Here is a 12622-nt window from a genome sequence, read left to right on the forward strand (position 1 = left end):
CTGAGGTGTTTGCGCCAACAGAACTGTCTTTGGTGCAGCGTACACTGTTCCCATCTGCCTGCCAGGACATATCAGTGTAATAAGCCTCGCCATTACCGTGGCTGTATACAAACAAATGCTAAATGACGTCTTCCTATTGTAGGGAAACAGACCATTCCAGTGTAGACATACTGCATGGCTACCCTTGTAGATCTGGACTTGAACCAAGGAAGCTGGCGTCCCCATACTCACGCTCTGTCTTCTCACCTGTTTTCAGTCAAGGCAGCCTTAAACAAATCTAGTTGCTAGGCTGATCAGACGTGAGAGTTCCAGGCACTGACCAAACACTCTCAAGAATACTGCGTGACAGAACTGAAACCTGATGTTTGCCATGAATAGTCCACGTCATCTCCTATACAAATGGATTATTTCAGAATACAGGTTTATGGACTGACCACATCAGAATGACCTTGGAAACTTGTTGCGGTACAGATTCCTGGGTTTTGCCTCAGTGTGTATATATATATATATATATATTAAACTTTTTATTTTGTATTGCGGTAAAGTCGATTAACAACGTGGTGATAGTTTAAGGTAAACAGTGAAGGGACTCAGCCATACATATACATGAATCCACTTGCCCCCAAACTCCCCTCCCATCCTGCCACATAACATGGAGCAGAGTTCCATGTGCTATATACACTAGATCCGTGTTATCCGGTTTTGCCTTAGTATATTTGATAGGCAATCAGGTTTGCTAGGTTTGGGAAGTCCAGAGACAGTGCTTCAAATCAGAAGTCACTTTGGACAGAGCCCCTGTTCTCATCTGGTGCAGTCTTTTCACCTTGTCCTGCCGACCCTGACACTGTTTGAATGATTTTCAAGTACAGGAACTATGCCACTTTCTCAGATCTGCACGGAAGGACACTAGGAGCCCCAGTAGCAGTCTGTTGAGTGACCCCCACAAAATGATGCATTGGTGGTTATCTTCCAGATACACTGGGATCTGAAGATGGCCCTATAAAGAGGCGTAAGGCCATCAGATATACTCGTGTGCGCACGTACGTGCCTACACGTACGCATGCTCTCACTGTCTTGTGTCTGGGAGCAGTGGATGAAGTCAGTCAAGCTCTTGACCAGGCTTCGAGGAACAATGGCTCAGGCTATACACCGCACAGGTCAGGACACCATTTTCACAGACTGCAATGTGAATGGCCTTCCAAAAGTTGTGTAGTGTCCTTGTAGAAACTTAGGCATTATTTTGGAAACCGAAAGAAACCCACTGCTGTGGAATCGAACAGTGTTGGGGAGTGAAAGTTCAGTGGGACTGGATTCTCTCGTTGCTCTGCAGCAGGATCGCAGCCTCTGCTCTCAGCACATGCACACATGTGTGTGCACACTGCACTCTGCACCTTTCCTTTAACCCAGGCTGACTTGCGAGAGCTTCCCTTCCACACCTGTGTACGACAGATGGACTGGGAAATGCCACAGCAAATTAGAGGTGGGGAGTTAGTTCATGGTGATCAGTTTCCCAACTCAGGGCCCCTGCAGCCTCCTGGAACCATTTAATGCCAGCCTTGACAGTCTTTATCTCCAGAGCCCTCTTCTTTGAAACCCAGTCCCATGCAATAAAGCACGATTATTTCATGCAACACAGCTCAGTCGATGCTCATAGTTCCAAGTATTCCCGTTTCCTGGACACAGCTCGATTGGGAAGGCCTGGTAGGAAGGAACATGCACAGCGCAGCGACATGGGGTGTTCACCACCAAACACAGAGGAGGAGGGAGCTGCAAAGCTGCAGTAGCTAGAGGAGGACTAGCTTTCCTGCCGTCAGTTCGCAAAAAGCCTCTGGCCTCTGTGGTTCGCTTGTTTGGCCTGGCATTTGCCCTTGGCTGTGAGATGACTTTTCATTCAATGTAAGTCAGATTAATTCCCAGGCTTGTGAGATCAGGGCTGACTCTTTCCCTCCATTGCAGTCCTTCCCTCAAAACCAGTCCTAGGGTTTTGCCGTTTAATTTTTGTCAAGTGACTGGATAGTTTTGAGTTTCCTCCCATCTCTTCCACTTTGCAAACTCCACAGAAGCGTTTGACCAGTAAGTTAACAGGTAACCAGGGACACTGACTGTGAGCTAAGGCTTCAGACATGCAAAGCGCACAGCCCTGGGGAACAGCAGCATCTGGGACAGGAGGCTCCCATCACTTCTCGTGAGGATGGTGTGGGTTTTGCAAATCAAACACACAAAGAAACCCAGCGGTGGCCCAGGTTGGACACACTGCCTGGGAGGCAGGGTTGAGTGAGGGCCTGGACCAGGGAGCCACCTGTGCCTACAGCTTGCAGACACTTAGTTCACACCACCTCAGGCCACTCACGTTTTGCTTACCTGCTCATGGTTGCTCTCCCACCATTCCCCATACTCCCTTTGGGGGTGAAACACTCTATTTCCGACTTGTGCTGGGCCAGTCTCCTGTCTTTGTACCTGGTGAGCGTGAACAAGGACAGGAGCAAACAGAAAGATGTGATTGTGGGCTTCACTGGCCGGGCCGAGGGAGAGCTGGGCTCTCGAGGGTGGCCCCGTGGCTGAACGGGCCCCTGCTTTCACTGCGTGGCTGACCGGTGACGCTGTAGATACTTGTGATGGTATGTGGATCACACTGTGGGACAATTTTGTTACTTCTTGATTGAACCACGTGTGGTCTACCCTTTTAAATTGCTTGTTGATCATATTTGATAATCTTTCGTACAAGGAACATAATTCATAGCATCTAAGGAAAAGATAGAGAAGGCAATGGCACCCCACTGCAGTACTCTTGCCTGGAAAATCCCATGGATGGAGGAGCCTGGTAGGCTGCAATCCATGGGGTCATAAAGAGTCGGACACGACTGAGCGACTTCACTTTCCCTTTTCACTTTCATGCATTGGAGAAGGAAATGGCAACCCACTCCAGTATTCTTGCCTGGAGAATCCCAGGGAAGGGGGAGCCTGGTGGGCTGCCGTCTATGGGGTCGCACAGAGTTGGACACGACTGAAGCAACTTACCAGCAGCAGCAAGGAAAAGATGAATGTCAGTAAATTAGAATTTATTTAATGTTTACCATGTGTCAGCCATGATGCTGGCATTTGACCTAAATGCAGTCCTGGCAACAACTCGTGGCAGAGGCTCTGTTTTTATTATATCTGTTTTACCGAAGCAGAAACCTGAGATTATAAGGATTGAGCAGACTGATCAAGGATTTGAACACAAGAAGCTAAATTTAGAACCTACACTTTAGCTATGATAATGTGTTGTCTCCTAGTTTAAAAAGTATCAATAATGAAGCTTCACTGAATAGTACTATGTCTGTGTGTTATATTGGAAACTGGTGATGCTAAAAGAGAAAAGAGATGTTCCTTCAGTGTAGGAGGTTTATATAACCGTTAAACTGATGTGTAACAGTCAGCACTGAGCTGCCTGGATTGTGGAGGGTGGCTCAAACAGCTTTTACCTGAGTTTGCAATTCAGCACTCCTGGAAGATACTAGAAGTTTCAACTAAAATATGGCACTTCCAACATGTGTCAGCTACGTGGTGCATCAAGATGAGCCCTTGTATTTGTATGCCAGTTTTCAGAGCCTACATGCTTTCACAGAAATAATCTCTTTTTTATTCATCAGTTTAAGTCTTCGGGGGAAGCACTGTGATCCCCATTGGCCAAATAAGGAAACAGACTTACTTAACTAACTTGACCGGAATCACAAGCCTACCTAGCAGGGCGGAATCGTCCGTGGAGCTTGTAAGCATCCAAGACTCTTAAGATTTATTGTGTTTATTACGTTTCCCTCCTAAATCAGGAGCCTGATCTGGTGCCACGCCATCCAGGTTCCTGACATTCAGCAGGTCGTGATAGAGTGTCTTACTTTCAGAAGACTTGTTTGCCCTCAATATAGTCACTTTTTAGAAAAGTTTCTTTTCCTTCTGTTTCAATATTAATATTAAATAAAACAAAAAGCAATAAAATTATAATCATTATTTGTCCTGGGATAAAGGCCTTCCTCATAACTTTGTTTTCTTCTAAGATGTTAAAAAGTATTTAGCATCTGAATGAAAGTGAAATGGCTTTTTAAGTGAAGCAAAATGGATTAGCGTCTTCGGTAGATGTTAGCTGAGCATCTGTTAAATTCTAGGCATTGGGCTTTGTCCTGGGGATAGAGAGATAATAACCCACAGGCGTTACCTCATAGAGCTCACCGTCTCTTGGGAGAAGGAAGGCGAGAAGGCAGTATGTACTCAGTAACTTTAGGTCTAGGCCATAAAGAAGAGAGGAAAAGAACTTAAAGACCAGATTGAGCAGTCTTTACTGCACCAAAGAAAACACCTCAGAAGAGGATCCCTTGTGAAGTACCAGTCGTCACATTGCAGTAGAAAACATGTTGTATTTATTTGTGAACTTAGTCACACTGCCAGGGCATGGCTTTAGAGATTAAGAGAATGTTAATAGAACAATAGAATTATTCACAGTTCCTTACAAAGGGGTCCTTGAATTATTTTTTAATATCTTCTGTTAGGCTAATTTCCAGTTAATTTAAATATTTTAATAGATAATTTAGGACATCTACACTTCCAGTTCAAAAACTTCTGTCTCTGTTTGTCTGTCTTGCTTATGTACACACACACACACACACACACACACACACTGCCAAGTGCCCCTGCTTATGAAACAGATCCTAAACATTCTATTGTCTCATAACCCATTCTGTTTTGGTAAAAAATTTTATAAAGAAATACAAGTCCCAACTTAATTCTAGTAAAGCAAGAGATACATTAGATTTATTTGGAACCTCCAAATAGTTCTTGTTTTCAGAGTAAGGTGAATTTACAGACTGTCACTTACAGTCTGGGAAGCTCATCTTTGCTATCAGATGGGAGCCTCCCTCTTCCTGTCTGTAACTATAATTACAGTGTAAGTATGTTTACCAGATGCCTAAATAGACCACATTTTCATTCATTCACTTATGCATTATTCCATTCAACAATAATGTACACTTTAAAGTAGCTAATAATGCTTTTATAGTCTCTGCTGCAGCTGCATAATTCTTTCTCTTTGAGCTTATTTAAAAAATAAAAAACATCAACTAAAAATAGTTGAAGCTCTTCAGAATGTATAATTAATACAATGTCAGTGAAATTTATTTCTCTTCTGTAATAAGTTCATATATCTTTTAGGCACCTACTAAAACCTAGGCACACACGCACATATCCACATGTATCCACACACATGCACATACTTGTGAGGACTGTTTTAAGTGTTTTACAAATATTGACTCACTTTTCAAATTGCTTTGTAATTATTTTCAAGGTCACAATAAAAATAATAACTATATATACATGTAAATACCTTAATCACTTTGTTATACGCAAGAGACTTACACACGTTGTAAATCAACTATACTTCCATGTTCAAAAGTCCTAAAAAAAGAAATAGTGACAACAGAATATTGAGTGTACCAGGTTCTTTTTGCTATATTATCCTCAGTTCTTAAAACTACCCTAAAGCGTGGGTGCTATTATCATCCTAAAGAGGCAGGCCTTGAGGATGAACATGAGTAAACCCAGGCTTACGTGGTTTATGCATGGGGAACTCAGGATGAGAATTTGTGCCTCTGATTCCTAAGCTCATCTTATTTCCATTCAACTTCCATATAAGTAACAATGTCAATAATTTTAGAAACAAGACTACGACTTATTATGGACTGTGAAGAAAGCTGAGCGCCCAAGAATTGATGCTTTTGAACGGTGGTGTTGGAGAAGACTCTTGAGAGTCCCTTGGCCTGCAAGAAGATCCAACCAGTCCATTCTAAAAGAGATCAGGCCTGGGTGTTCATTAGAAGGACTGATGCTGAAGCTGAAACTCCAATACTTTGGCCACCTCCTGCGAAGAGTTGACTCATTGGAAAAGACCCTGATGCTGGGAGGGATTGGGGGCAGGAGGAGAAGGGGACGACAGAGGATGAGATGGCTGGATGGCATACCGACTCGATGCACATGAGTTTGAGTAAACTCTGGGAGTTGGTGATGGACAGGGAGGCCTGGCGTGCTGCGGTTCATGGGGTCGCAAAGAGTCAGACACGACTGAGCGACTGAACTGAACTGATGACTTATTAACTTTAAATCGTGTTCTCTGGTTTGGGTTTAATTTACAGCATTCCTATTTACTGAATACTCTGTGCAAGGCACTGTGATAAGGAGCATGTGGGTAACTCACCGATACATTCACAATCTGGAGTGGGATGATGAACTGTAAACAGATAATTTTTAAAGAAAGTGAGAAGTTTTATTGTAGAAACATTCAAGAAGGACTCTTAACCCATACTAGGAGGGCTGGAAAAACTTTAGCAAGATATGATCCTACGGTAAATCGTCAAAGATGAGAAGGAATACAGTATGAAGAGACTGGTAAGCAGGCAGAAAAAAAAAATCAAGCACAAACACGTGAGAGTCTTAGCAGCATGGTGTAGACAGGGAAACAGTGCTTCTCCCCCTCGGCACCCCCAACCCTACCGCCGACTGTGATGGTAGTTTAACTGCCAAGACCTGTCCAATTCTTTGTGACCCTCTGGACTGCACCCCGCCAGGCTCCTCTGTCCATGGGATTTCCCAAGCAAGAATCTTGGAGTGGATTGCCATCTCCTTCTCTGGGGATGTTCCCAATCCAGGGATCTAACCTGTGCTGGCAGGCAGATTCTTTACCACTGAGCCAATCAAGTGTAAAATAAGACAAAGTAAAATACAGGTGTAGATGGAGCAGGATATAAAACATAGCTTATGGATGAATTTATACTGTATGTTGTAAGATTCCACTGTGAGATCTTAAGGCTAAAGAAAAAAACATAGAGTTGACATTTAGATAAAATACTGTGGACTTGAGTACAGACTTGAGATAGACTACTTGAAATAGACTCATTCGACTGCAATAGTCGTGCAATAGATGATGAGATAATTCCTTGGGGTAGTGATGATATGGAGAAAGAGTAGATAACAGTTTCAAGAATATATGGGAAGTAAAATGAGTAGGATTATTGATGAATTTGGGCTTCCCTTGTGGCTCAGCTGGTAAAGAATTCACCTGCAATGCAGGAGACCTGTGTTCAATCCCTGGGTTGGGAAGATCCCTTAGAGAAGGGAAAGGCTACCCACTCCAGTATTCTGGCCTGGAGAATTCTGTGGACTGTATAGTCCATGGGGTCGCAAAGAGTTGGACACGACTGAGCAACTTTCACTTTTCATTGATAAACAGAGAAGTGTAGAATGCTACCTCAGTTACTGCCTTGTGTGGTGCACTTAACTAAGTTAAGAAAATATAGGAGAAGGTATATATTTGGAGGCAGAAATAAAAAGCTTCATTGTGGAATATGAGCTGGTGGACCATACAATTGGACACATTTAGTAGGCACGTGGATTTAAGAATCCAGAAGTTAGGGGATTCTTACGTACTTGGGAGCCGTCAGCATACAGATGATTGCAAATACCATGAGGATGGTTGAAGGTACCCACAGAAAGCAGATAAACTATGGGATGGTTGAGGGAAGGGAATTACATATTCAGTCTACCTGTTCAAAAACTTCTATAACACTGTTTATGTAAGCATTCCTGATAAACACTTTTTGAGTGCCTACTATATGTTAGATGCTGAATTCAGGGTTCTTCAATCTGCAATATGTTTTTTTCTTCATACTGTTTAGACTTGTAGATCAATGCTACAGATCTCAGTATAGCTTTGACACTTTGGTTTCTATGCCATAACTCTGGTATCAAAAACTGTCATAATAGTTTTTAAATATTTAAGAATGAATTGTTCTGAAATTTGCTTTAGTTACCTTCTGTAAAGATTTTTTATTTTTGTTCCTTTTGTATCTCCTTTGTTCAGAAAGCTCTAGTTCCTCTTTACTTAGTTCTACAAGAGACCATGTTTATCTGGTGACAAAATTAAAAAATTAAAAATAAATAAATAAAATAAAAAAATACAGGGGTGGATAATAAATGTAATTTGCCCATAATGATTTGAATAAAAATTCCATTTCTTTATTTCCTTTCCTCTGTTTCTATCAGTGTCTACTAGACATTGGAAATTTTTAGAAATCTACTAGACATATTGAAATTTCTATACAGGCTATGTGGTTCAAACTGGGTAAATGAATGCAGAATGAGATGAAAGATTAGAATAAAATGAATATATTCAAACAAAAGTGTGTATGTTAGGTGAAATAGCAGATATTGTGGAGATGATGCCTAAAGCTAGAAGGAAAAGAGAATTTGATATTAGAAATAACTATTACTTATGTGAGGGAGATTCGGGTAATACATTTATCAGAAGTAGAGTGACTAAAATGATGATTCTAATTGTATTAGAAGCTAATCGTTACAACTGAGAAATGAGCCTATGATGATAGTTTGCCCTTTGTTGCTGTTTTGTTGCTAAAAAGTCATGCCTGACTCTTTGTGACCCCAGGCTCCCTTGTCCTTGGAATTCTCCAGGCAGGAATACTGGAGTGGGTTGCCATTTCCTTCTCCAGGGGATCTTCCCGACGCAGGGATTCAAAGATGGCAGATGGATTCTTTACCACTGAGTCACCTGGGAAGCCCTAGTTTGCCCTTTATATAGCCATTAAAGTAACTCAGAATGGTAGCAGAGCTTGGAGTAGACAGAAATTCTTTACCCAGTAGATGGTACTTTTAAACAAAGTTGAAGGATAGATGGATAACTAGATGTCAGGAGCCTCAAAGAAGGTGGTTTTTCACTTTTGCGTGTCTACATGACGTGTGGAATGTGTCTGGAGGCAGTATGGACTTGCTAACTCCCAGCCGTGTGCGTTGAGGAATATGTGATGCTGAAGGATAAGTAATGTTCTATGAAAGGCCTGTAGAGAGAGGCATGTCCTTAGATCCACCTTCATCTTCAGCCTCTTCACCAAACACACCATTTACTGTATTTCTTTAACTCTCAAACCACACTAGGTATCATTCAGTTTAGTGAAATCCACAGGGACATAGTTTATCTGATGTGCAGAAACCACAGTACACATATTTTACTTTATTCTGCTGCTGCTGCTGCTAAGTCGCTTCAGTCGTGTCCAACTCTGTGCGACCCCATAGATGACAGCTCACAAGGCTCCCTGTCCCTGGGATTCTCCAGGCAAGAACACTGCCTAGTGGCTTACTCTACTTTCTTCAACTTAAATCTGAATTTTGCAATAAATAGATGATTATTTGAGCCACAGTCAGCTCTAGGCCTTAATGCTGAGTGGTTTGTTTTTGAGATTGCACCCAAGTACTGCATTTCAGACTCTTGTTGACTATGAGGCTATTCTATTTCTTCTTCTAAGGGCTTGCCCACAGTAGTAGATATAATGGCCATCTGAATTAAATTAAATTTCCCCATTCCCATCCATTTTATTTCACTGATTTCTAAAATGTCCATGTTCACTCTTGCCATCTCCTATTCGACCACTTGCATTTAACCACTCCCTTAATAATAATTTCCAAATGTCTTTAATCCAAAGAAAAGACTTAAAGCTTATTTCCCTGTCTTATACACACCTGAAAAACAGGAAGTGCATGTTTTAGGGATAAACTGTTTAACCATCCCTTGGTCTATTTATGTATAAGATTGCTTTTTGAAGCACATACCTTATTTTAAATGATGCACAAACTGAAGGCATTAATAAAATTAAAAAGTCAGTGAAAGGATCATGGAAAATGTTGGAAATTTCATGTATGTTTTCTGTGTAAATTCCATATGAAATGGACATCAGTGGAGCAGGAGAGGAGTACTGCACAGTTAGTGTGTAGGAGAGTGTTCTTTAAGGAAGTCTCTCATTTAAATGATCATAAATGCATCCCATTTACAAAGTAAATTTAAATCTTATTTTTCTTCATCTATTTTCTCTTATTCAGGATAGACATATGTATGAGCTGTGCAAAATGATATAAGAGAAAAGAGTCTTTTTGGCCAATAAAGTACAGAAAAAATAAGAATTATTGAAGTTATTATAAAACAAATCACTTTGAATGTCAGAAAACCCAAGAAAGATGTTCACACCAAAATTGCTGTCAAGAAGGCAGAGTTTTGAGGCTAAGACTAAGAATAAATCTGGAAAACTGGAGAATTAAATGATCAGAGTGAGTAAAACTTGTGAATGAGTATGTGGATGAATAAATGAATAAAATGGAAAGGTAACTTGAGGGGTTATCAGATCTTCAAAGGGCTTTGTTGTTGTTTATTTTGCTTGTTTTTTTTTTTTCAATAAATGGAAACTGAAGCAACTTTGTAGACTTATGTTAAGAGACCAAGGAAAAGAGAACAAATGAAAGATGTTTGGGGAAAGAGAAAAACTAATATAGTGTTTTGAGATAATTACAGAAAAAAAGGAGGAAAGAACACACAGTTTTCACTTATAATTCATCATTAACCAGTTGGCATATACCGCAGGCTTCATTTTCAAAACATACCCAGAACCTGGCCATTTTTAACCACCTCCTCTATTTATTACTCTGGTCCAAGCCACCATCACTTTTATTATGAAAATTACAATAGCTTCCCAAACTGGTCCTGCTTCTGTCCTTACTAATCCCTTCCTCTTACTCAACCCAAGCCAACCCAACCCAATCTCTACACAGCAACCAGCATAATCCTTTGAAAACAAAATTATTTTTATAATACTTCTCTGTTGAAAGCTCTCAACTAGTTACCCATCTCCCTGAGTAAAATCTAAATTTATTATAATGGTTTACAAAATTCTATACAGTCTTCTCCATCCTCTATTATCTCTCTGATCCCATAACTTACTCTTTTCTCCCTTCTTGCTCACTTTCTTCTCCTTGAAGACCCTGGGCATCCTCCCACTGAAGTGCCTTTGCTATGGCCATTTCCTCTGCTTTCAGGGCTTTTCTCCCAAATATCCTGAGAGAGGATCTCCCTTAAATCTTTTCTCAAATGTTACTGTTGCAATATAGCCTGCCATGACTACTCAGTTTAAAAAATGCAACTGTGACCTCACTCTTCCTGCTCTTCCTACCATTTCCTGCTTTTCTCTTATCCATCGTAATTTATATTTTTACTTATTTGTTTTATTTACTGTCTGTTTTTTCCCAGCAGAATCGTCAAAAGCATGTGAACTCTGTGAAGTCATGGATCTTAGACTGTTTTCTTCACTGCCATCCTTCCAGCACTGTGACAGTACTGAGCTTATTGCAGGCGATTATGTTTGTTCGATGAATACATGCGTACATGAACAAATGAATGAAAGGAGAATCATGTTAAGGGAAAATGTTCAGCTGGGGAGGAGGAAAGAGTAGCAAGTTCATAAGAAATGACATTAGGTCTCTCAGAGTTGGAGTGATAATAGGAGTAGAGTGGTTGAAACTGGAGGTTTGTGAAAGTTTGGGTGGAAAAGTGAAAGAGCAACGTTGGGCAGGAAGCTTATGGAGTAAGCAAGAATGTAGGGAGAATGATTGTCAGGTGAAACACAGAAGATTGTGTAAAAGATCCTCATTTTAAAAAATATTTTTGCCTCTCTTTCACATTATCCCATTCTTCACACCAAGCTGTTCCATTCTTGCATTCGAGTTAAACTGAGATGATAATGGTAACCAATGTTACTTGTCATTGTCAGCCAGTGATCATGAGAGGGGGTATTCTGGAGATTTCTAATGATTTTTTTAGTCTTATCAATAAGACACTGGAAAATATGGCCCCTTTTGCTGTGGATGGTTGTTTGGATGTTATATTTGACAATGTTACAATATGCTGTAAAGTGAGAGAAGTGAAGCCAACTTTCCAAAAAATGGCGGCATGGAAGATTAAATGAATGTAGGTCCTAGACAGTCTCTCTGAGGCACTGAATTAGCCTCTTGAACCTCAGAACTTTCTTTAGGTGAGGTTAGTTTCCTTATGATGTAAGTAACTGTGCATGATGTTTTAGATACTCTGATGCCAGCACCCTCCTACGGCTTACCTTGTTTCATTACTTTCTCTACCAAGGCTCAGTTCAAAATTTCTAAGGTTGTTTATGGCATTTGTTTATGTTAAGGTATTTATCAGGGAGTGTGTTTATATGTATTTATGAAAATCCTAAAGAAGCAAGTTACTACCAAATACTTTAGTCTTACCTAATCATTTGTTCAGTTCAGTTCAATTGCTCAGTCGTGTCTGACTCTTTGCAACCCCATGAATCGCAGCACGCCAGACCTCCCTGTCCATCACCAACTCCCAGAGTTTACTCAAACTCATGTCCATCGAGTTGGTGATGCCATCCAGCCATCTCATTCTCTGTCGTCCCCTTTTCCTCCTGTCCCCAATCCCTCCCAGCATCAGGGTCTTTTCCAATGAGTCAACTCTTGGCATGAGGTGGCCAAAGTATTGGAGTTTCAGCTTCAGCACCAGTCCTTCCAATGAACACCCAGGACTGATCTCCTTTAGGATGGACTGGTTGGACCTCCTTGCAGTCCCAGGGACTCTCAAGAGTCTTCTCCAACACCAAAGTTCAAAAGCATCAATTCTTTGGCACTCAGCTTTCTTCACAGTCCAACTCTCACATCCATACATGACCACTGGAAAAACCTTAACATGACCACTGAAAAAGCCTTGACTAGACGGATCTTTGTTGGC

General features: G+C 41.0%; 1 protein-coding gene across 4 annotated transcripts in view; it reads right to left on the reverse strand.

Annotated features, from left to right (window-relative positions):
* The window catches only part of GRM5 (glutamate metabotropic receptor 5), a 644995-nt gene that overhangs the window by 23921 nt on the left and 608452 nt on the right, over positions 1–12622 (reverse strand). For 3 of the 4 annotated variants that reach the window (XM_086383216.1, XM_086383215.1, XM_086383214.1), the window contains exon 9: positions 2362–2457. The exons of the other annotated variant lie outside the window; for it this stretch is intronic. In XM_086383216.1, the coding sequence (XP_086239342.1) occupies positions 2362–2457 (96 nt within the window). The remainder of the gene's footprint in view (positions 1–2361; positions 2458–12622) is intronic. 4 annotated transcript variants of the gene reach the window in all.

This window comes from Bos grunniens, chromosome 29 (assembly GCF_055505025.1).
Source record: "Bos grunniens cultivar Pamir isolate PY7600 chromosome 29, Bosgru_T2T1.0, whole genome shotgun sequence".
Lineage (NCBI taxonomy): Eukaryota > Metazoa > Chordata > Mammalia > Artiodactyla > Bovidae > Bos > Bos grunniens.